At 42.0% G+C, this 26,087-nt stretch overlaps 1 protein-coding gene across 1 annotated transcript in view; it reads left to right on the top strand.

Annotated features, from left to right (window-relative positions):
- PTPRM (protein tyrosine phosphatase receptor type M) overlaps positions 1 to 26,087 on the top strand; it is a 515,441-nt gene that overhangs the window by 453,956 nt on the left and 35,398 nt on the right. Inside the window, exon 25 of the mRNA XM_054381571.1 lies at positions 16,534 to 16,631. Coding sequence (XP_054237546.1) covers positions 16,534 to 16,631 — 98 coding nt within the window. The remainder of the gene's footprint in view (positions 1 to 16,533; positions 16,632 to 26,087) is intronic.

Genomic DNA, 26,087 nt, shown 5'->3' with positions numbered 1-26,087 from the left:
AACATGTTAATAAGGGCTTTCAGAAACAAAAATACATTTTCTTTCAAACTGGAAGTGTCCTTTCAGGCATCTGAAGCAGAAATATTGCTTTGAATAATAACACTTTTAACTTTCTTGGCATGCTTTTTTTGTTGTTTTTACGGCGCAAAAAAAAAGTTGTCAGAGCTACAGCAGTGTGGAAGCTCCACACTTCTCACAAAGAAACTTCTGCTGCCATGGTTTTAGCCTCCAGATGAAAATTAACATTTGGAATTACTTCAGGGAGGATTGCAAAATGACAAAGGGAGATAGTTCCACAAAATATTTCAGTTGTATAGATGCTGTCATTCTTGCAGGTAGTCGGGATGATTTCCTGAGATAGATAGATAGATACGTATATATGAGGTGATTGAATTCTATATACCTACATTAATCTTCCAAGATTCAGTTGTGTTTGATGTTGTATTTCTTAATCATCAAACCCTTAAAAAGTGGAAGCCATCTGTCTTCAATGGAAAAGGTACACTTATTCTTCAGCACTGTGTTGAATAGCTGAGGCTTTCTGAAAGATGTCACAAAATTGCCTAGGTCGGAAAAGACCCTTTAGATCGCTAAATCCCACTGTTAGCCTAACGCTGACCAGTCCTTGACCACACCATATCCCTAACCACTATGTCTCCGTGACTCTTAAATACTTCCAGGGATGATGACTCCATCACTCCCTGGGCAATTTGTTCCAATGTCTAATAGCCCTTTCAGTAATAAAATTCCTCCTAATATCCAGTCTAAACTTCCCTTGGCACAACTGGAGGTTGTTCTATCAGTTGTAACTCGGTGGACATTCAGCTGTTTTTCAATAGTGGTAGCAATCACAAAATCACAGAATGTTAGAGGTTGGAAGGGACCTCCAGATATCAAGTCCAACCCCTCTGCCAAAAGCACCTGCATTCCACACAGGAATGCATCCAGGCAGGTTTAGAAATTCTCCAGAGAAGGAGACTCCACCAACTCTCTGTTCAGCCTGTTCCAGGGCTCTGTCACCCTCACTGTAAAGTTTCTCCTCATGTTGAGGTGAAACCTTCTATGTTCAAGTTTGCATCCATAAGAAGTAAAGAAGTTCCCTTTTTTTTCTCATGAAAGTGCATACAGAAGTAATGCACTCTTTATATACAGAAGCAGCATCTCCAGATTACATCCTGAAGCAATATGCTGGCTGGACTAGATGACTTTTAAAGGTCCCTTTCAACTCTTCTTATCATTTCCCACCAAAGGCTGATGGCAACAACTCCAATATATGAGCATCTTTTTTAAAATTGATGTTTTTACTATTGTTGAGGGCAAAACAAGAGAGCATGTAATAAAAATTGGTAACTATAGAAGTCAACAGTTTTTTGAACCACATTAGAGAATCACAGAATCCCAGGATGGTGGGGGTTCAAAGGGATCTCTGGAGACCATCTAGTCCAGCTCCCCCTTGCTAAACCGGGCTCACTCACAGCACATTTCCCAGGATCACAATGTCCAGGTAGCTCTGAAATCTCTCCAGAGAAGGAGATTCCACAACCACTCTAGGCAGCCTGCTCCAAGGCTCCAGCACCCTCACAGGTTCCTCATGTTCAGATGGAACCTCCTGGCTTATAATTTTGCTAGTTTTCCCTAGTCCTGTCCCTGGGCTCTACTGAGAAGCATCTGGTCCCATGCTCTTGACCCTCATCTTTTAGATATTGCTGAGCATAGAAAAGATCTCCTCTCAGGCTCTCTTCTCCAGACTAAACAGCCCCAGGTCTCTCAGTCTTTGCTCCTCACAGAGATACTCCAGACACCTCAACATCTTTGTAGCTTCCACTGGACTCTCTCCAGTAGTTCTCTGTCTCTCTTGATCTGGGGAGCCCAGAACTGGACCTAGTACTACAGGTGTGGCCTGACTATGGCAGAGTAGAGGGGCAGGAGAACTCCCTTTGGCCTGCTGGCCACACTTTTCTTAATGCACCCTAAGAGACCATCAGCTAAGCCTAATGATAAAACAGAAGAAGGAGCAGCAATATGCAATTTGTCAGGAAAATCAAGTAGTCCAAACATCTTTTCTTCTGTAAGGTGTATTTTCCAGCTGGTCTTCAGCAGCCTGCAGGAAGCTTGGCAGCAGGTATAAGCAGGCTTTTTGTCTTCCCATTTGCTGGAAAAAATTTAAAAGAAAAGTATAGCAGATTTACAAAGAAAATGTATTTCAGAACCAAATATATCAAGAAACAAATAAGGCAGCTTCTCTTTTGCCTTGTCACCATATCTACATCTTTGAGACCTGTCATCTTCATTCTATATCCTTTGGTGGCAACCAAAATCTCTGTATTGATATGGCCACCAATGCACATGACAGTCCGGGTGATTTTGAAGCACAGCCTTTTGAAAAAATTAAAATGCAGGCTTATTGGATAAATTTCTTTCCCTATCCATCTGAATTCTTCCATGCAGATACACATTCAGATGTAGACCTTGTGGAGATTCCCTTTGCTGCTAAATCTCATTCTGCTGCAGGTACACTCATTTCACTATGTCTTGACTAAGCACAAAGACATTCCACATCTTAGAATGGCTTGACTTGTGTTCAGTGGACATCAAATACTGCAGTCTCCCATAAAACATAATAAAAATTATAATTAAAATCTTAGCCTTCCCCTTTCCCACTTGAAGTGGCTAAAATCATAGAATCATAGAATGGTCCAGGACAGAAGGGACCCCCAAAGGTCATCTAGTCTAACCTCCCTGCAGTCAGCAGGGACATCTCCAACTAGATCAGGTTGCCCAGGGCCTCGTTGAGCCTTACCTTCAATATCTCCAGGGAAGGGTCCTCAACCACCTCCCTGGGCAACCTGTTCCAGTGTTTCACCACCCTCATAGTAAAGAACTTGTTCCTAACATCCAATCTAAATCTGCTCTTCTCTAGTTTGAAGCCATTGCTCCTTGTCCTATCCCTGTAGGCCTTTGTGAACAGTCTCTCCTCATCCTTCATGTAGCCCCCTTCAAGTACTGGAAGGCTGATATTAGGTCTCCCTGGAGCTTTCTCTTCTCCAGGCTGAACAACCCCAGCTCCCTCAGCCTGTCCTCGGAGCAGAGGTTCTCCAACCCCCTGATCATTTTTGTGGCCCTCCTCTGGACTCTCTCCATCAGGTCCATGTCCTTCCTATATTGAGGTCAAAAATAACAAATGAGGTCCCAAAAATAATAGTGCTGAGAGAAATTGTTGTCATGCAAATTGGATTTTTACTGCAATTATCTCGAAGTTAAAAGGAAAAGTACCCAAAAACATTTCTAGTTGTTAATGACCTTCACATGTGTCTGGATCTGACTAATATTTGATTCTGTTTCTGTGACTCACGAGGAAATCACAGAATGCTTTGGGTTGGAAGGGGCCTTTATACATCATCTAGTCCAAACCCTCTGCACTGAGAAGGTATATCTGCAACTAGAGCAGGTTGCTCAGAACCCCATCCAACCTGACCTGGAATGGTTACAAAAAATGGAGCTTCTACCACCTCTCTTGGCCAGAGTTCCATCACCCTCAGCATAAAAGAATTCTTCCTTCTATCTAGTGTAAATCTCCCCTCTCTAAGTTAAAAGCGTCCATCCCTTGTCCTGTCACAACAGGCCCTGCTAAAAAGATTATCCCCATCTTTCTTGTGCACTCCCCCTAAGTACTGAAAGGTCACCGTAAGGTCTCCCCGGAGCCTTCTCCAGGTTGAACAACTCCAACTCTCTCATCCTGTCCTCACAGCAAAAGTGTTCCAGCCCTCAGGTGATTTTTTTTTTGCCTCCTCTGGATGCTTTCCAATTGGTCCATGCATTAGGAGTCCAAAGTTAGGCCCAGCACTGCAGGTGGGGTCTAAGCAGAGCAGAGCGGAGGGGCAGAATCCCCTCCCTCCACCTGCTGCCCACGCTGCTTTGGATGAAGACCAGGATGTAAATGTCCCAGAATGAATGTACCAAAGTTCTCCAGCCTTAAACAGAAAAAAAATATGATGAGTGAAGTATCTCACTCGTGAGATATTTATCAGGATAGTAAATTACGACAAATCCATGTTTTCTTGCATTTTTACTTATGCTTTAAAGTAGACTAAATTACCTTGTGTGTTCATTTGGGTAAAGTGTTTATGTTAATTCCGTTGAACTCCCAGCACAGGTTTAAAAAATACATCTGAATATCTTACAAGCATGAGCAACATTCCTTCACAACCAGCTCCTTGGAGAAAAATGAAAGAAGCAAGTAGCCAAAATGAGCTCATATTTTTGAGCCAGAGAATAGTGATGATTTTATTACATCCTGATGGTTACGATTGACTCGTAACATGAACACGAAAATAGAAAGTAGAAAGTGGAAAGACTAATTAGGTTCTTTTGTCCATTCCCTGAAGAACCTACTACTGAAGGGGATAAAATGATCTTCAGCTTCTCATCCATCTCCAGAACTGATTCTGCATTACAAGTTGATATGCAGAACCCAGTCCAACAGGTCAATTGCCTAGGATTTTTGAGTTGCAAATATTACAGGCAGCATGTTTTCTGCAAAACAAATTTGGTATCTGTTAGTTCTTCCCAAGCTCGGACAATTTAGAATGAGTGATTAACAGGTATCAGTATTTCCATGATGCAAATCACTTTTACTGAGAATGTACAAATTAGAAGCTAAATCAACTTTCTTCTTGGAAAACATTTATTCTAAACCAAAACTTTCTTTGCACCACTTTCACAAAGACAGTTCAAGTTCAAACTGTGGGCACTGTAAACTCAGATGGAGAGCAAATACCTCAGGTGCTGTTTGATCTTATAGAATCACAGAATCATTCAAGTTGGAAAAGACCTATAAGATCATCAAGTCTAACTGTCTGAATCAATTTGGAGTTGTATCTCACTTTCCCAGGTGAGTCACCTACCATTCTCCTGACTGCTTGACTGTAATTAAGCAATTAAATGTCTGAAGGGCATAGAGAGAAAGTTCTGCACTGGTTTGTTGGGGTTTCTTTTAATTTCCTGCATTTAAGAAAAGAAAGATCAGCATTTTTGAATGGTGCAATGATGGCTTGACCAGGTGGCCAAGACCACCAGCAACATCCTGGCTTGGATCAGCAATACTGTGGCCAGCAGCTCCAGGGACTCCATTGTCCCCCTGTACTCAGCACTGGTGATGTCACACTTCAAAAACTGGGCTCAGTTTTGGGCCCTCACTACAAGAAGGATGTTGAGACACTGGTGTGTGTCCAAAGAAGGGCAACAAAGCTGGTGAAGGGTCTAGAGCACAAGTCTGGTGAGGAGTGACTGAGGGAACTCAGGTTATTTAGCTTGGAGAAAAGGAGGCTGAAGGGAGACCTTCTCACTAACTCCCTGAATGGAGGTTGTAGTGAGGGAGGGGCCAATCTCTTCTCCCAAGTAACAAAAGATTAGGCAAGAGAAAATAACCTCAAGTTGGACAGGCAAAGGTTTAGGTTGGATATTAGGAATAATCTCTTCCTCAAAAGGGTTGTCAAGCCCTGTACCATGCTGCCTAGGGAAGTGCTGGAGTCCCCATCCCTAGAGGGACTGAAAAACCATGTAGATGTGGTACTGAGGAACATGGTTAAGTGGTGACCTGGCTTAACTTGATGGGTTTGACTCGATCACCTTAAAGGTCTTTTCCAGATGAAACAGTTCTATGATTCTATACATGACCAGTAGAACTATGGAGACTGCTTTAATTGCCTTCAGCTTTGCCTAATCTTGGGCTAACTGAATAAATTTGGACCACTTCTGTTGCTGCCAGTTCTTCTGCTGCCATTCTGCAGAACTTCTCAGAGTAGCCTAAAAGTGTTATGGGAATGTGCTATTTGTTTTGGGGGAAGGAGGTGGGGGGGAAATTGTGTGACATTTACATTTTATTTTGTCGACACAGAACAAACTAGGGACTAGAATTGTAAATTTTGCTGCAGAGAAATGGCAATCAATACAGGTGTAACACTTTATGAGATGGAAAGTTAGCTGCTAGCATTAGCTGTAATATTAGAAAATCATCTTAAACAGCGCCTGCCAAGACTGCACAAATAAAAATCTGATTTCAGATTTTAAAATATAATTGATAAATTACACCTTTTTTCAGAACATGGTGGAAATACTAATGTGGAGCAGAGACAGGGCAAGATTATTCAAAAGTGGCTTGGGAGGTGGCATATGGATCTGTTGGAGAGGGTCTAGAGGAGGGACAGAGGCCTGGAGCACCTCTCCTATGAAGACAGGCTGAGAGAGTTGGGACTATTCAGCCTGGAGAAGAAAAGGCTCCAAGGAGACCTTACAGAGACCTTCCAGTACCTGAAGAGGACCTACAGGAGAGCTTGGGAGGGGTATTGTAAAGAGCTTATAGTGATAGGGCAAAGGACAATGGTTTTAAACTAGAGTAGGGTAGATGTCGATTAGGCGTTAGGAAGAGGTTCTTTTCTGTGAGGGTGGTGGAACACTTGAATGGGTTGCTCAGAGAAGTTGTGGATGCCTTATCCCTGGAAGTGTTTAAGACCAGACTGGATGAGGCTTTGAGCAACCTGGTCTAGTGGGAGGTGTCCCTGCCCATGGCAGGGGGCTTGGAACTGGATGATCTCAGGTCTCTTCCAACTCAAGCCATTCTACGATACTGTGGTTGTTCTGTATTATGCCAAGCCAGATCATTCAGACCCTACATTGTTTCCTGTTTTCTGTCAAAGACGGTTTGGGTTGTGACAGTGTGTGGCACGAATACCTTTTGTGCATTCATGAGCATTTCATATGTAATATCCTGGAGCTCCAGTTTCAGACTGGGATTTCTAGATGGTACAGATCAAATAATGCACAGAGATGTGCACTGTTCCAGTCTAGTTAGATCTGTACCATTAAAACACAGAAAATGCCACAAGACGAGAGGAAACATCCTCAAGTTGAGCTAGGGGATGTTCAGGTTGGATATTAGGAAAACTTTCTTCACAGAAAGGGTTATCAAGCCCTGGAACAGGCTGCCCAGGCAGGTGGTGGAATCCCTATCCCTTAGAGGTATTTACAAGATGCGTGGATGTGGTGCTGAGTGACATGGTTTAGTGACAGAGGCTTAGCAGTAGCTGTGGGATCGAGAGTTTAAGGTGAGCTATTGGACTTGATGATCTCAAAGTTCTCTTCCAGCTCCAACTGTTCTAATGATTCTATAATATTCCAGAGTATAAATAACACATCCCCACAAAACTTTCTAACTACATACAGAATCCCTGCAGAAAAGGACCAGAGGAGACAACAGTAAGAGAAATGATCCAGCTCTAGCCCATAGCTGATGTGTACATCTAATACACACTTAGAAAACAAACAAACAAAAAAGTATTTTCAAACTGATTATCCAGTTTTGCAAAAGAGCAATGTTAAAGAAATAATTTCCTGGAACAATCAGTTTTGGCATTACTCAAAGGATATGTGTTTTTTAGCATCTCTATATTAAACTGGGAGTTTGGAATGGAGTGGGGTTTATTGTAGCTAGCTGTGAGACACTTGAGGGGGAAGGACTGTTGATTTGCTTGAGGGTAGGAAGGCTCTACAGAGGGACCTGGTCAGGTGGACTGAAGCCAGTTGTATGAGGTTCAACAAGGCCAAGTGCTGAGTCCTGCACTTAGGTCAAAACAACCCCCTGAATAACCCAGGCTTGGGACAGAGTAGCTGGAAACTGCCTCATAGAAAAGGACCCAGGGGTATTGGTCCAAATCCAGATGACATGAGCCAGAAGTGTTGCCATATGTCCAAGAAGGCCAACAGCATCCTGGCTTGGATCAGGAATAGTGTGGCCAGCAGGATTAGGGCAGTGATTGTCCCCCTGTACTCAGCACTGGTGAGGGCACACCTTGAGTCCCTTACTACAAGAATGACACTGAGGTGTTGGAGTAGGTCCAGAACAGGGCAACAAAGCTGCTGAGGTGCCCGGAGAAGAGGTTTTGTGAGGAACAGCTGAGGGAACTGGGGTTGGTTAGTCTGGATAAAAGGAGGTTCAAAAGAGACCTCATTTTCTACAACTCCCTGAAAGGAAGTTGGAACAAAGTGGGTGTTGGTCTCTTCTCCCTAGCAGCAAGTGATGGGACAAGACGAAACAACCTCAAGTTGTGCAAGGAAGGCTTAGAAAGGATATTTGAAGAAACTTCTTCATTGAACAGATTATCAAGTCCTGGAACAGGCTGCCCAGGGAGGTGGTTGAGTTCCCATCCCTGGAGGTGTTTAAAAGCCAGAGGTGTGGTGTTGAGAGACATGATTTAGCACCAGAATTGGCACAGTTAGATAACGGTTGGACTTGATCTGAAAAGTGTTTTCCAACCAAAACTATTCTATGATTCTGTATTCCACAAACCAGCAGGACTGTGTCTCATCACACTGTAAAGAGTGTGTTACAGGCCAAATGTTTTTATGCCCTTTTCACATTTAGAAAGAGATGGGAGAACATACATGTCAGCCTCCTCCTTTCCTTCATCCTGAGAAAGATCCAGTGCTGCCTTCTCTAAATATCAGAGGAGGTGCTGTAGAAAGCCAGCGAAAGCATGGGGCAGTCTCATGGGAGCTATAGATAAAATTCCTTGGTGTACATCAGACACTTAGCAATTTAAGCCTCATTGAAAGCTAATGGGACTTGAAAGCACTTGGAAAATTTCATTTTGTGACAGCCAGTCTTCACACAGAGCAATGTGCAGGTTGCAGAACTTGCTGACTGGCCACCTCCAAGCAGGTAAGATTTAGTTTCTGCTTGAAAATCAGCCAATTACTATTCTCTCTGCTGTCCTTTGGCCGATAATGAGAGAAAGCTGTGGTTTTTCCACAGCAAGACCTCCTGCACTGGGCAGGATTTATCCCTATAAAGGATTTCAGCTTGCTTTTTTTAAGCAGCTTTATTTTTTTTCCCCTGAAATGTCAAGCTAACAAGATTCAGTCAGATGTGTTTCTTATTGACAATCCATCTATGGGGAGAAAATCTTGAAAAGCAGCATTTAAATTCATAGCCCAGCCCTGATTAACCCACTTGAGTATAGCTGAGGTGACTCACCATGAAACAGTGTTGCTGCATACCAGGGTTTGATTTGCATTGTAAGGTGGTATTGCTGCAAAAGGTCAAAGCACTGCAACAACAACAAAAAAATGCTGGGCAGCTTATAGCTCAAACATAGGTTCTGCATATATTTGAAGTACACAGTGTATTCCAAAGCCTGGGTTAAAACTGCTGTTAGGAAAAACAGAACATTTTTTATTTGATTGTGAATTGAGGTCTGGTGGAATACTTCTTTACAAATCACAGAGTCACAGAATTGTGAGAGTTGGAAGGGACCTCAAGGATCACTTAGTTCCAACCCCCCTGACACGGACAGGGACACCTCACACTAGATCAGAACACAAAATGGTGTTCTGTCTTACCAGACTGAGTTCATCACTGCCGCTGCAAACAAGTGGTTCATCTCTAAATCTTCTGCCATCCAGGAATCAGTTAAATCAGGTTTAAATCTGAGGGGGAGGATTTTTTTCAGCCCTCACATAAGAGTAGCCACAGCCTCAGGCTTTCTTTAGGCTGCCTGCTGGATTAACATGCCTAAAAGGAGACAATCTCAATGGAAGTTCCTCCACAGCTTTGTGCATTTGTATTGTGTTGATCTGCTTGAGGATAAGGAGACTCTACAGAAGCGCTGAGGCCGGTTGTATGAGGTTCAGTGAAGCCAAGTGCCAGGTCCTGCACTCGGGTTGAAGCAACCCTATGAATGCTCCAGGCTTAGGGAAGAGTGACTGTAAAGCTGCTGGGTGGAAAAAGTGCACCTTAATCTTACACTCCTTAGTGTATTAGTCTATACCTGGTCTCACAGAGAGTTGTTAAGGTTTGCACGGCTGCTGACCCCTGATGAGCTTCCCATGAGGTAACTAGGAGGCTGGCAGTGCAGAACACTGATGAAAACCTGATCACATAACGATGTGCCTGCAAATGCCTGTTGATAAGATCTTTGGCACGTTGCCTTATTGAGTAGGGAGAAAAAAACATATTTCAGTTAAGGGAGATGTTCCCTTGCTTGCAGTCAGTGATATTTATAGTTTAAAGTAACATTTGGGGGTTGGACTAGATGACCTTTAAAGGTCCCTTCCAACCCAAACTATTCTATGATTTAACTGCAGTTTTTTACATAACTTTTTCTGAAAGGGTGTTTTGTTCTTACCTCAGAATTCTACCATGATTAAAAGAGCAAAACCCATGCACTTGTGGATTATCAGATCACTGACTGGCAGACCATTAGTAACACTGTAATTTTGCTTCCTCTGGTGAAAATCTCTGTAAGTTATCCCACTAACAGCTGGGCTGTACCGTTTAAGAGGTTCATTAGGAAAAGGAGAATTGTTGAACTTTTTAATCTGTAGACTTGAAGTCTGTTCTCCCAGTATTTTATTTTATGTTTTATCTCTGGTTTTATCACTTTAATGAATGTCTTGAACAATTTCTGCCACAAATTGGTTTGGATTTTTTTGATAGTGCAGTTGTAAGTGGAATCATTATTTTTTGGTTGGGCTTTTTGGTGTGTTTTTTTGGGGTTGTTTTTTTGTTTGTTTGGGGATTGGGGGTGCGGGGGTGGGGGTTTAGGGAGGGTTTCTGGCTTTTTGTTTGTGGGGTTTTGGGGTTTTTTGTTTGGTTGGTTGGTTGGTTTTTTGGTTGATTGGTTTTTGGTTTAGAGTCTTTTGTGGGGTTTTGTGCTTTTTTTACTGTTGTTGGGTTTTTTATTTGGTTGGTTTTTGTTTGGTTTGGTTTTGGTTTGTTTTATTTTGGTTTTTTTATTTTTTGTCATGTATCCACATCACAGAATCATAGAACCCTTTAGGTTGGGAAAAACATTTAAGGTCATCAAATCCAACTGTTTATCCAGCACTGCCAGGTCACCACTAAACCATGTCTTTCAGCACCACTTCAACACAGCTTCTCAGTCCCTCCAGGGATGGTGACTCCACCACTTCCCTAGGCTTGACAACATTTTAGGGAAAGTAATGTTTCCTGATATCCAACCTAAATCTCCCCTGGCACAACTTGAGGCCATTCCTTTTTGTCCTATCAGTTGTCACTTGGGAGAAAAGGCCACACCCTCCTGATTCCAATCTCCTTTCAGGTAGCTCTAGAAGACGAGAAGGTCTTCCCTCATCCTCCTTTACTCCAGACTAAACAATCCTTGTTAATAAGAAATCACTTACTCTATCTCAAGTTCATTTTGAAAGGATTATACCACAGCAAAGAATAAGGTCTAAAATGGTGCTCCCTCAATGCAGATATAGTTGTCCTTGAGTGGTCAAATTGTAAGCCCCCACAACAGTAAGCAGCAAGTTTTACTTCAGTAAAAAGTGAAGACAGTTATTGCTACTACAAAGTGCAGTAACCATTAGGTGAGGAGACCATTTTATAACCTTCTCTTCATGCAGGGTGGATGTGTCTCCTCACTGGAAGGAGGTTTATTGCACTCTTTTCAAGATGGAATTTAGCTCCTGGAGATACAAATCTTGCATCTTGTCAGTCCCCTGCCTCTATCAACACATACTAACAGCTACCACTGCCCAGACACTGTCCCCGGGGAGCCTTTAGAGCCTCAGGGTATCTGTTCATTTTCTGTACATTCCCAGGTTTAGTATCTATCACTGAAATTGGTCTCAAGTGGACCAAACATTATCTTGTGGGTCTAACATTCTACGCTAGAAAAAGGGTTTAGAAGTGATTTGTTCCTTGTTTAAGCTGCTTGCTTTTCTAGAAATCGAAAAATGGTCTGTAGATTTACAAGTCCCATCTGAGTAAGTGCTGGGGGCATTTCAGGCATCAGGTTTTACTTGTTTCTTTGTGTGTTTGCTTGCTTTCCTACGTCAGAACACTACTATCCTGCATTCTGAGTGAGTTTGTCACATCAAATTGATCACACACCCCAGCAGCAGTGCCACTTGTACCACTGGTACTAAGGGACATGATTTAGCACTGGGCTTCGTAGAGTTAGCAGTTGGACTCAGTGATCTTAAAGGTCTTTTCCAACCAAAATGATTTTATGGTTCTATAACTGAGCCTCGCAGCAACAAACTGAAATGGAGACTCTAGAAAGCTCTGTGTGCAGAAGCAGCAGCTTAAGAATTTAAACCATTCTTAAAAGCTGCAGGATTTTCCATTTCCTAATATGTTTGCATTCCCTGAGCAGCAACTAACAACTGCTGGTAATCCAGCTAATGGCTGTGATACATACAACTGATCATTTCTATGCAGTCTTTTCAATAACGCATTTAATTAGCTGGGGGTTTGGAGGGTTGATTTCTTTTCCTTATGTTTTTCCTTTGCTTTTCATCCTCTGCTTGCAGTGTGTTGTGGATTTCTTTTTTTCTTTTTTTGTTTGGGGTTTTTTTTTTTCACAGCAGAGATCTTTGATCCCAACTACTACATTGTGTAGCTAATGGGGCTTACTATTAGGCAGCACAGCTCCTTCTCTTCAGAGCTTCTCCTCCTGCAATGGGACAACTGCTGAGAGTAACCTTCCTGCCTAGAGTGCACACATCTGTTAACTTGATGCTTAGAACAATTATAGGCTCTTTCACTCTTTACCATGAGCCTCTGGAATCAAATTGTTCAGTCCTTCGCAATAATAAATCCTCCAACTCTACCTAGCCCCTAATGCTTTTCGCTCCTGGTTGGAGACAAGTAATAATTTATTCATATGTCAAGAAATTAATTTAAAAAATGTCAAGGAGGAAAGAAAAATGAGAGAGAAAAGAATTACTTTCTGAGACTTTGAGGTAGGTTTTCAGGTGTAGGGTTTTCTTTTTCCTTTTGGTGTCCTGAACATGAAAGAAGTTTGGAGGTTACATGTAAGAGTTGGGGAGGAAGAAAAAACTTGAGGAGAGCAGGAAATCCTGTCAAACACTTTTACTTAGGATTGTCTTATCATTTGAATAGTAAGATGGAGAAGGGCACAGGACATTTATTCTAGAAGAACAATTGGAATCAAGCTTGAAAGCCATGTCAGAGCTCAGTTCTTTCTCTGGCCTGAAAAATTGTATTACTTTTTCTTAAAGACTGATTTTTCTCATAATTTTTTATCTTCTATTTTTATTTTGAAGAATGACAAATTCATAATCTTTAGGAAGAAATTAGTGATCAGGATCTCTCCCCACTTGTAATTTGTGATTTCAGAATCTGAATATAGGACTCTTTAGATGATGAGACAAATTGGACTGTCTGTAGGGGAAAAAAAAAAAAAAAAGAATAAATAGGTCCAGGCTATCCCAGAGCTGTCAAAAAGAAATGACTGTGACAAAATAAGATCCAACCATCTTGTATCTCAAGTGAATTTGTAGGAAAGCAAGCTAAAATAATACATAAAGAAACTTGCTCCATTGTCTCTCAATTTCTCAAAGACTCTGACTTCTTGCAAGGAGAAAAGAAGATGCTGTGTTGACGGAGGATCTTTCCTCACCTTTCCTGCAGCTTTACAGAAAATATATTCAGGTGAACAGTCCTGAAACATCACAAACTCCTGTGGTGACAGAATGCAGTGAAGCCATTTTGATTTTCTCCATTAAACCAGGATTCTTCAAGCAATAGTGTTGCAATTTGTTGTCCTTGATCAAACTTAAATAATCTTATTAATGTGCTAGGAACTTGTAAACTCTTTCCAGGACACTACTCTCTGGAAAACTGCCTTTACCTAATCTTACTTCAAAGATGATACCACTAGTAATTTTGCTGAATATTTGTTTGATATTTGAGAGGAAAGAAGGAGATCTACAGACATAGAATCATATAATAGTTTTAGTTGGAAGAGATTTTTCTGTCATCAAGTCTAACCATTAACCCAGCACTGCCAAGTGACCACTAAACCATGTCCCTCAGCATCACATCTACACGTCCTTTAAGCCCCTCTATGGATGGTGACTCCATCACTGCCCTGGGCAGCCTGTTCCAGGGCTTGGTGAGCCTTTTAGTATTTTTTTCCTACAGCAAGTAAAATAGTCTTCTTCACTCTACCAGTAGGAGTGGCCCAAAACCTTTCTAATGCTGTTCTGACTTTACTTGACCCAGAAGCTATATCAAATCCCACATTATTAAAACACAAAGAAGCTAAACTTTCACAATAATATATATTACTTATCTTACTGTGACAATAAAAAATTTCAGTGGGACCAAGCCTGAATTACATCTGCAGGACACTTAGGTAGAAGTAAAATACTTATTTAAAAATTGCATATGGTGGAGAGTGATTCAACTTTTCTTATAGTTCAGAATGACATCTCACAAAAGTTCTGTGCTGTAAAAGGGGGAAAAATGTCCAGGTTTGTAGCCGTAACTTCATCTTGAATTTGGTCATTTCAAAAGCTGTAGGTTTATATCCTGCTGTTATTTCTGCTCTGAGACCTTCTGATGTTTCTTGTGTTCCAGATTCTTGATGTTTTAGTTGTTTTCTTCTCCTATTATATGAGCTACAAATAAAAGACAAGTTGAGTAACTATAGGGAAACTGTATTCGCAGAATATTTAAAAGCAAAGAAAGTAGAAGGGAGAATATATAACTTATTTAAGTGGTGTGTGCAAATTATGGGTGATAAAATTATCCTTTGAAATTGCTGAAAATAAATTTAAAGCATTGAAAAGTTTAAGGTCATCTCCATCTATTTTCTTAACCTTTACTCCTAAATAAGTTATGTCATAACTATGATGTTATTTGCCTAGTGATCTGGTTTTGACTTGCCCATATCACAGAATCACAAAGTCACAGAATAACAGAGTATTTGGGGTTGGAAGGGATCTTCAAAGTTCATATAGTCCAATCCATCTGCCACAATATTGTAATAATATATTAATTCCTTTTTCACTAAGTACTTGACTTTCAGAGTGAAAACTTTATGTTCAAAGGTAGCTCAAAGTACCAAATTGTGGATGCCAAACTACTCACATCTGTCAATGTATGGTTTTGGAATGTTTTGAGAGTGCTGGTTTCTTCACTAGAGGAACATTTAGGCCACTATAGTATCTATTTTTCCTCCAATTATTTGATTTAAGGCAATCCTCTAAATATCCACTAGCTGCTTACTCAGTGTGGCAGTCCAGGAACGGATTCGGAATGGATGTTAAGCTTACAGTCACAGACTCATAGAATGGTTGGAGTTGGAAGAGACCTTAAAGATCATCTAGTTCAAACACCCTTGCCATGGTCAGGGACAACTTCTACTAAATCAGGTTGCTCAAGGCCCCATCCAGCCTAGCTTTGAACACTTTCAGGGAGGGGATATCCACAACTTCCCTGTGCCACATGTTCCAGTATCTCACCCCTCTTACTGTAAAGAATTCTTTCCTAATATCCAGTCTAAATCTACCCTCTTCCAGCTTAAAGCCATTCCCCCTCATCCTATCACTAAAAGCCCTTGTAAAAAGTCCCTCTCCAGCTTTCTTGTAGGACCCCTTCAGACATCTTCAACTAGACCCCATTTCTCAGAGCCCCATTCAACTTAACCTTGAATATTTCCAGGAATGGGACATCTACCACCTCTTGGGACAACCTGTAAGGTTATCTGAGAGTATTTTACCTGAGGTATCTAATAGTACTTTACATCTATTTATTCTTATTAGCTCAGTGATTTTAAAGCAGTGGTTTAAAGTTGAGGTGCACACTGAACACCATGGGTAAGACACATAGGCTAGAAACAGGCAGGACCAGGCATATGCAAAGCAGTGTGGTTGTTCTTCTCAGAGAGGTTGTAGAGCCTCCTTTTCTGGAGAGGTTCCAAACCTGCTTGGACACTATCCTGGTCAAGCTGCTTTAACAGGGTTGTTAGACTAGATGATCCTCAGAGCTCAGTTCCAAGCCCCACCATTTGTGATTCTGTTCTCAATATTCTACAGTTCTGTTATATTTTCCATCACTCTTCCCACGGACTGGTGCCCAGTCTTAAGCACAACACTGGAGGAAGCCCTTTGTCTTCATCTACAAAAGGCTGTTGGGGAAGGCTCTGCAGAGGACTGGGCTGCTGTGGCATGCCAGGGTTCTTCACCACTTTCCTTGCTGTTTTGCAAAGCGACACACTGCAGCACAACCCTATAACTTCTGTCTCACTTCAGGAAGTACAATTTAGAAGCTGAGGTAATTTGATGGATAGTGTATACTAAGAAAAAATATTAGAAACCAAGAAAGGCCACACGGTCCATGGGGCCTCATTTCATTCTGAAAACATACTTCCTAGTTTATCTTCCAATCGTTAAGAGAAAGACTAATGTTATCCATTTTTTATAACTCCACTTTTGGGTATTTGGGAGATAAATACCCAAATGTTGGAGAACTAACTTTCTTTCAGAGTACTATTTCACTATTTCAGGGAGGAAAAAAATGCCCCCACACTTAAATGCAGCTAGGTGGCAGGACAGAAAATAAACTGACCCTAAATGAAAAATACATTGATAGTGATAGGATAATATGTGGATAGTCACAGTTTCTCAAGGTTCCCCAGAGACCAGCTTCCAATCATGAGATGTTCAGAGAGTAACCTTTCATGTGATTTATTGTTTCAGGACCAATGCAGGAGACAATATATGACTTCTGGAGGATGGTGTGGCATGAAAACACAGCCAGCATAATCATGGTTACTAATCTCGTAGAAGTGGGAAGGGTAAGTGATTTTTGTGCTTAAAAAGATGAAAGACTTCCAAGGTGTTTGCTTTTGGAAATTAAAGAGCAGACCAACAAGATGTTTATACACCAAGTATGGTGCATAAAATATTTATGACTGCCTGTGTTGAGAGGTTCATTATCAATTATTTTTAAACATGCCTTGGATGCTTGGCTTTGATAACATTCGCACAGTAAAAAAAAAGGAGAAGACAAAGCTGCATTCTGTAGAGCACAGCCTGCAAAGACTGCAGAAGAGGGAAGGTGTCCTATCTTTGTATATATCTCAGGCATAGAGTTTCTATTAGGGGAAACCATTACAGAACAAGGTATGGAGTCATCTATCTTTTTTTAATTGAGAGGATGTAATTCTGAAACAGATTTCTGAGAAAAGGAGTTAAACTGTGAAATTGCAGCTGCCTCATACTGTGTGGCCAGCAGATTGAGAGAGGTGATTCTGCCACTCTGCTCTGCTCTGGTGAGGCCTCCCCTGGAGTACTGTTTCCGGCTCTGAGGCCCCCAACACAAGGACATGAACCTGCTGGAGCAGGTTCAGAGGAGGGCCACAAGGATGATCAGAGAGCTGGAGGCCCTCTCCTGCAAGGTTAGGCTGGGAGAATCGGGGTTGTTCAGCCTGAAGAAGAAAAAGCTCTAGGAAGACCTTTTAGCAACATTTCAATATCTGAAGGGGATCTGCAGGAAGGCTGAGGAGGCACTGCTTAGAAGGGCTTGTAGCAACAGGACAAGAGGCAATGGATTCAAACTGGAGCAGGGTAGTTTTAGGTTAGATGTAAGGAGGAATTTCTTTACAATGAGGGTAGTGAAATACTGGAACAGATTGCCCAGAGATGTGGTGGAGGCCTGATCCCTAGGGACATTCAAGGTCAAACTTCATGGGGCCCTGAGCAGCCACATCCAGTTGGAGATGTCCCTGCTTGCTGCAGGTGGGTTGGACAAGATGGCCTTCAAGGATCCCTTCCAACCCAATGCATGCTATGATTCTATACATGGAGTCTTGTGTCCAGTTCAGGGCTCCCCAGATGAAGAGGGACAGGGAAATACTAGAGAGTCTCACAGAGAGTACAAGGATGACCATGGCACTGGAATATCTCTCTTATGAGGAAACACCTGGGGCTCTTTAGTCTGGAGAAGAGAAGACTGAGAGGGAGTCTTATTAATGTTTAAAAATATCTGAAGGGTGGGTGTCAAGAAGATGGGGCCAGTCTCTTTTCAAACTGGAACACAGGAAATTCCACATGAGGAAAAACTTCTTTCATATGAGGATGACAGAGCATTGGAGCACTGGCCAGAAAGGTTGTGGAGTCTTCTCTAGAGTGCACCCACCTGGATGTACTTCTGTGTGGCCTGCCTATGTGATCCTGCTTTGGCAGGGGAAGGTGGACTCATGATCTCTAGAAGTCCCTTCCAACCACTGCCATGCTATGATTCTATGATTTTCCTAACTCAATCTGGGTTTCCCTTCCTGTAAGCCTTCTGGACTAAACCACCAAAAACCTTTACTCATTTGGATACTAAGTCTTCTTTAGGAGCTGACTAGTAAAGGGAAGCTTGGGTTACCTGGCTGATATTGTGTACTTTTCTTTCTGTGCTTGATAACTCCTAAAATAAGCCTCCTACTCAAGTCATTATGGCTAATTTTGTTTGCAGCAAGTATTGAATGGAACCATTTTCTTTGTTTCTCACAACCGTCAATAACTGAGGATTTAATCTACTGCTTTGTCTATGCAGTAGTGTCTTGATTCTCATCTAGAATGTTTTTCCAAGGAAATTTGCTTGGGAATTGGGCATAGAGCTTGCATTTAGAATAATAAAGAAAAAAAGAAAACAACAAACCAAAACCAACTCACTGCTTTTATTTCAGCTACTGCAATCAGGGTAAATCGAAGCGTTGACTTAAGAAGTCATGAGCACGTATCTTAATGTGAGCCACATGGTTTTAAGAAACGTTTGTAATTTCATGCTGGGGCAGTGGCTGGTACCCCTATGCCCTGTGGCAATTTCCTGAGTATAGAGAACACTCTTTTGTGGTTGGACTTGATCTTAAATGTCTCTTCCAACCAAAATGATTCTATGTTGCCATGATTGTATGTCACCACCAAGCGTAGCCAGCAGGCTGAGGGAGGTGATTCTCCCCCTCTATTCCACTCTGGTGAGACCCCACCTGGAGTACTGCATCCAGTTCTGGAGCCCCTATAATAAGAAGGATATGAACATGCTGGAACATGCCCAGAGAAGGGCCACCAGGATGATCAGAGGGCTGGAGCACCTCTCCTATGGAGACAGACTGAGAGAGCTGGAGTTGTTCAGTCTGGAGAAGAGAAGACTCCAAGGAGATCTTATTGTGGCCTTCCAGTATCTGAAGGGGTCCTACAAAAAAAAATGGTGAGGGACCTTTTAGGGTGTCAGGTAGTGATAGGACTAGGGGAAATGGAGAAAAAATAGAAATTGGTAAATTCAGATTGGATGTTAGGAAGAAATTCTTCACCATGAGTGTGGTGAGACACTGGAACAGGTTGCCCGGGGAGGTGGTAGAAGCCTCATCCCTGGAGGTTTTTAAGGCCAGGTTGGATGGGACTCTGAGCAACCTGATCTAGCATGAGGTGTTCCTGCCCATGGCAGGAGGGTGGAACTAGATGATCCTTGACGTCCCTTCCAACCCTGACAATTCTACAATTCTATGATTCTATCACCTCCTTTTTTTAGCAAGTCTGGTTTTCCAATCTCAATTTATTCTTCCTTCTGTCCTTTGTTAGCTATTAGTCTGCATCCTAACATTTAGATGTTAGTGTGCCCAAGCCTGCCAACAAATCAGGTGCCAATATTATTTATAGATATTAAAAAGATGGGATTGGTGAATGTAATTAACACCTGCTGCAGGAACATGTGTACGACTAATTGCACTGACAAAAAAAAGATCATGGAGGCTGCTTCAAAAATTCAAACCCTTGAGTGAGGAGGAAAGTGGAAATAGTTGGATGATCTCATATCTATTCAAAACAGCTGGACTGGTGAGAACAGGAAGCTCTCCAGCAAATCTTTTTTGTTAAAGCCTTATGCATGTTGATAAGTACCCAAGTACGCAAGTTAAAAAGAGATGTTTTCAGGCTGCAGATAAACAAGCCTTAGAACAAAAACAGCCTACAGCCTGAAACCATACAGTTTTCCTCAAATCAGTATTTTAAAGCATCACTTAGAGCAAACTGTCAGGTATGAGCTGGGGAAATGCTGGTTTTGGTGCCAGTGTTGGCAGCCTCAGCTCAGAACAATTGGCTACACAACAGTTTGAGCCACCACGGTGGCTCTTCAGGGTGCAAGAGTCCTAGGGGGACACAGATCTATGGCACTGTTGTTTCTGGCAGTGGTAGAAATGATTTTGTTTTCACTTTCTCTGGAGGCCAGAGAAAGGTGAGATCAGAGAGCAGAAACGAAATGAGCTCTCAATGGAAATGAGGTTGTACGAGCCACAGAATAATGCAGTCACTCCTTCACTGGTGCTTCTGTCCTGCTCTCAGAGCTGGAACCATCTTTAACAACAAGGAAGCGTATTAGAAGCGCACCATCTGTCCCACAACCCCTAACACAAACTTAATGTTATCCTGTGGAATCACAGAATGGTTTGGGCTGGAAGAGACCTTGAAAGGTCATCTAGTCCAACGCCCCTGCAGTCAGCAGGAACATCTGCAAGTAGATCAAGTTGCTCAGAGGACCAAACAACCCTACCTTGGAGGTTGTTTCCAGGAACAGGACTTCTCCCACCTCTCTGGGCAACCTGTGCCAGTGTTTCACCACCTTCATTATAAAACCTTTATTAGTGATCATTTTAATGAACCTTTTGGTAACATTCCTGCAGGGCAAACTTTGTAACCCTCCCAACCTTGAGGTTTGCCTTTTCTGTTGGCGGTATAAGAATTACAGTGGGTTTATCAATTTTAATTTTTAACCCTCTTGACTCATTTTAAGTTGAGGAGAAAAATTCCTTTCTGTTTTCTGGAAAATGGAGTATCTATTTAACACATTTGCTGCACAGTGTACCTCCTTCATGAATTAATCATCGAGAGGGTGTACATGTAGTTGTTTACCAGGACTGGCTGAGTAGTCATTAAATCAGAGCTAGGAACTTGCTTCCTGCCCTGGAGCATTATGCAGCAGGACCGTTTTAATTGCGGATGGAGGAATCACCATGAGGCTGTCCCTAATGCAAGCACCTGCTGCAAATGACTCGGTCCCCACATTACCCTCCAGCAGGGTCTGAGTACATCTGCCAATAGCTGTCATTATCTGAGGCACACTTGTCAAAACCGTGCATCCCTTTAAGCTCTTGCGTGTTCCAGCCAGGGACCCTTGTCAGTGTTGCTGGCACCTGCAGACTGCCATGCACCTGGTATTTAAATGGCAGGGAAATGTGTTTTGATTGTTTTCTCTCTTTAATGAACCCACCTAAGGGACACTGAGCTCTTTCTCTGGTAGCCTGTTACCCACTCGCTCCCCGTTATGCGCCTCCTGTGGAAATTCAGCACTCGCTCGTGCTGCTACACTAATCCATCTGCCACAAGCCTTATCACAAAATCTGCAGGGCTCCCCAAGGAGACTTTTGTACTGGTAGTTTAAGCTAATGATTTCTAAACATATTTAGTCAGTTTTATGAAGACCTCATTAGGATGTGACTGTTTATTAAAAATCTAAATGAGGCCTCGCAGTCATTTAGTAAAATCAGTGCTGGGTTGCATGAACAGTTCTTTGGTAATGAGTGATGAAATGGTTTTTAGTTAAGATTAGCAAGAATCAGTTTTCCAAAATACCCACTAATGGGTAAAAAGCAAAGCCAAAGCTCATAAAAATATATCAGGGTGACTGCAAGCTGTTTCTAAATAATGGATTTTGGATTGTACTGATGCAAGAGGCCTCCTTGTTTGTGTTTGTAAGTGGTAGAGGAAGTGAAGATGGTGATGTCACTTCAGACATCTTTTTCTAAGACATGTAGCATAATCCGATGGAATATTCTGGAATAAACAAAACTGTTTACCCCACCAGTGTAGGGCTGATTGGAAAAATTCAATTATAGAATCAATCATTTTGGTTGGAAGAGACCTTTGAGATCACCAAGTCCAACCATTAAGTCTGCACTGCCATGTGCTTCAGCAGCAAAAGTACACGGCTTCTAAATCCCTCCAGGGATGGTGACTCCACCACTTCCCTGGGCAGCCTGCTCTAGGGTTTGACAGTCCTTTTTGGAATGAAATTCTCTTAGCATCCAGGGTAAATCTCCCCTGGCACGATTTGAAGCCATTTCCTCCTGTCCTATCCCTTGTTACTTGGGAGCAGAGACTGACCCATGTCTTGCTACAACCTCCTCTCAGTAAGTCATAGAGGGTGAGATCAGCCCTGAGCCTCCTTTTCTGCAGACTGAACAACCCCAGTTCCCTCAGCTGCTCCTCAGAAGACTTGTTCTTTAGACTTTTCACCAGCTTCTTTGCTCTTTTTTGGATGTCCTCTAGCTATTGGAGAATGCACACAATACAACACCTTGCTTACTCCAAGAGACTGCTCTGGACTACAAACTTCCAAAGACAGAGCTGGATCCTTCTGTGGAAAGCAATGGGAACTGGACCAAGGTCCTTCTATGTTGGCCAAAGTCTCAGACTGCTTCTTGAAGTATTTCAGTGTTTGCATGTATTGACACATGTCTTTGTTCCTTAAAGAGTTATATGAGACTCAGAACATATTCAGTTGTGCCATCTAGCTGTCACCTTCATCTTTGCTCTTGTTGGGCTGGTGCTACTTCTTGGTTGGCAAAACCAAACCTTGGCATGTCCCATCATTTGTCACTTGTCAGCAATCGCTTTCTCTCTCCCTGCCTTGTTTTAGCTTGAGGCAGAAGAAATTTAGTAATACACAATTTAAAAAGTGGTGAACTGCACTGATGAAATTCAGTGGAGGTGCTTGATACATAAATGTGCTACAAGGACTCATGGTTGTCTATCATGCTTTTAATGTGGGAAAGTATTTGAAAAAAAAAAAGTCAAATCACTGGAAATAATGATAAAAAGTAAAACCTCACCCCAGGAGCATAGTAATTACAGTAATTAGAGTTTCTCAATTATTATACAGAATTAGAAAACAGTCAGGGCTAATATTGTTAATAAGTACACAGAAGACCCTTTATTTGAAAAGAAGTAAGGTTGACTACAACAGAAGGAATGTGACCCAAGCAGGTGAATGAAGGTCAACCACAGAGTGGTAAATAGCCACAATGCCTGCACATGCACCATAGCACTGCCAAAACAGCCTCTTGCTGCCATTTTACTTCCCAGGAGTGTTGTACTTTCCTGGTAATCATCTCACACTCCTCCTGGGTGGGTTTTCCTTCCCTGTGCTCTATGTACTCAGGGAAAAAGAAAGAATACATCAGTGGCTTAGCTTTTCTTTGGTGGGCCTGCAGTTGACATGTCACATCCATGACATTCATCTCCCTTGCTGCAAAAATGTTGGTGGCTTCAAGTTTTCTCAGAATCACAGGAAAACACAGAATGGTGGGGGTTGGAAAGGAACTCTGGAGGTCATCTTGTCCAACTCACCTGCTAAAGCAGAGTCACCCATAGCAGCTTATCCACGATCACATCCAGGAGACTTCTGAATCTCAAAAGAGGAGACTTATGCTCTAGACCCTTCACTGGTTTCACTGTCTTTTTTTTGACTCTCTTCAGCACTTCAATATCCTTCTTGTAGTGAAGGGCCCAAAACTGAACCCAGTATTTAAGGTGAGGCCTCACCAGTGCCCAGCACAGGGAGATCACCACTCCCCTGTAAGTGGTAGCCACATCTTCCTCAGATCCAACTGATGATCCATTTCTGTCATAGACAGACACTGGACATCCAAGAAAAACTGCCAAATAAATCCCTGCCCAAAGATTTCTTACTGAATACGTATTTCAAGAACCATCAAAGATGAAGCAGCATGTGGCTGTGTTCAAAACACATGTAGATGTGACACTCTTAAGATGTGGCTTAGCAGCCATGGTGCTATTTGGCTGATGGTTGGACTTTATGATCTCAGAGTTCTTCTCCAACCTGTAATGATTCTGTAATACTATGACAAAACCTGCAAAATTTCCAGTGGACTTGAGAACTTTTCATAGAATACAATAAAGGAAAGTTTTTTTCACAGAGCTATGAGGAAGGCATTTTAAAGTTTTGAGAATCTTCCCTGCAGAACCCTTTAATAAACAAAGGTAAATTCAAACTACATTTAAGATTCAGATCACTTATTACAGAGCTATCACAGAGGTGGAACTCCAGAACTCTTTCAACACATCTCACACACATTTGTATATATAAGTGGAAGAACACTCAATCTAATTGAAACTGCCTCTAAATGCAATAAACCAAATTACCTGCCTTGGAATTAGTTCAGGGCAGTGGCAACTGTGCTCCTCGGGAGGTGTGCCAAAGGTGTTTGTAAGCATACTGATGACTAAGATCTCATTTAACTTTTCTACTGAAAGAAAGAAACCACATTTTATAAAAGAGAGGGAGAAAGTTTGCTACATGAAATCCTTCTCTATGTCTAGTAATAACCATCTCAATTTCTCAAACCTATAAATAGTGCCCTTGACCATCTAGAGAACTTTAATTTCTTATAGTCATGTTTATTCAGAACATCTGGGGCCTGTTTTTATGGTACATATATGTCATCTTATATTCTGTGGTGATATTTTTGGTTTCACTGTAATTCCAGTATCTCTTACTGGATAGAGTTTATACTTTTACAGCATATCAATGAGAAAAGCAGAAAATAATCATAATTTATAACTATTGTTAATCCTTTGAGTCAGTGAACCTTTCTAGTTGTCAAAACAGATTTCAGCTTTCTAGACTTCTAACCAGAGACAACAAGTTGGCTTTACTCCATTAGGGGTAGATGGGGGGGGGGGGCCTTAGTAAAAGAGGAAAAAAAAAACCAAACTCTTTTTCTTCTTGACTCTTTGTAATCATTTGATAAAGATGCCTGCAGATTAGCAACATTAGCATCATGAAACAGGACATCAACCTACAAGCCTTCAGCACTTTCCCATGCCACTCAAAGCAGCCACGGTTTCAGCTCTCAGTGGTTTGCTGCATTCTCCTTTCCAGTAAAAGCTAGGTTTCAAAGCACGTTAATCAACAAAGATTAATATCTTAATGCTTACTAATCCAATTAAGACAATTCACTTTGAGAAAGAAATAAAAGAGGTTTAAGGATACACAAATGCACTGACCCCCTTGTTGGGCTGGCTGCTGAAGTGGTGCCAAGGTCTTGGATGCAAAACACGGTTTGCAAAGAGAGCTTCGAGTCCTTCTTTGAAATGTCAGGACTAGCAAAATAACTTCATCACTGAAGGTCTCTGCACCTCAGCAGCCTCATGAAATGAATTTCTCTGTGAAGGAAGGAGTATCCTGGAGGCACTGACACAGTTTTGCCTTACCCAGTAGAGTAACACGTAGAGCTTTCTATCCTAACCTAGATGATCAGATTTTAGAGCCAGAAGGCAATCCTCTAACTTGGTGGTGCTCTGTAGCTCAACTAATGTCATGATTTTGTTCTTGGAACAGAAGCATAATTCAGAGCACAGGCTGTTCTGCTCAATGCAGGCACATCAGGTCCCTGGAGCACAGGATCTGAGCAATATGGCCATAATTTCACAGCTGTGTAAAGGATTAAGACAAGCTTTCAGGAGCTCCATCTAATCCTGTAACCATCCTTCATCTTGGCATGAAACCACCTTTCTCATGTGTTCTATGCTCAGCCTTTTTTTTTCCTCCAGGGCTGTATTCACATGTACTAATTTGCAGCCTTTTTTAATAACCAGTTGGAGACAAAATTGCCTAAACATAAGCAGTAAAATAGAGGCAATCCATATTCTTGTTACAGAATCACAGACTGGTAAGTGTTGGAAGAAACCTCTGGATATCATTTAATCCAACACTCATGCCAAAGCAGGGTCACCCACAGCAAGTTGCCCAGGATTGCCATGTCCAGGTGGGCTTGGAATCTCTCCAGAGAAGGAAACTCCACACCCTCTCTGGGCAGCATGATCCAGGGCTCCAGAACCCTCAGACTGAAAAAAATTTTCCTTCTGTTCAGGTGGAACTTCCTGAATTCCAGCTTGTGCCTCTTTCTCATGTTGGTATTGGCAATGGAGGCAGGAACTCCACAACAGCTTTACCTCGGGCTACCTTTACCCTAAAGCAATTTTTCTAGACTAATTCTTTTTCATGGCTGAAGGGAGGCCACACCATGAGTTTGGCCAGTCAGTTTCATCTAACCCAACTACCAGGTTGATGGTTGCTACCAGTACACCTTAAGCATAAAGAACTGCAGCAGTCTGCTCAGGGAAGTGGTGGAGTCCCCATCCCTGGAGAGATTTCAAGGACATGCAGATGTGGTGCTGGTTTAGTG

The sequence above is a fragment of the Indicator indicator genome, chromosome 6 (genome assembly GCF_027791375.1).
Source record: "Indicator indicator isolate 239-I01 chromosome 6, UM_Iind_1.1, whole genome shotgun sequence".
In the NCBI taxonomy this organism is placed as follows: Eukaryota; Metazoa; Chordata; class Aves; order Piciformes; family Indicatoridae; genus Indicator; species Indicator indicator.
The sequence above is the reverse complement of the archived record's forward strand: the minus strand, read 5'-3'. Positions and strand labels throughout refer to the sequence as shown.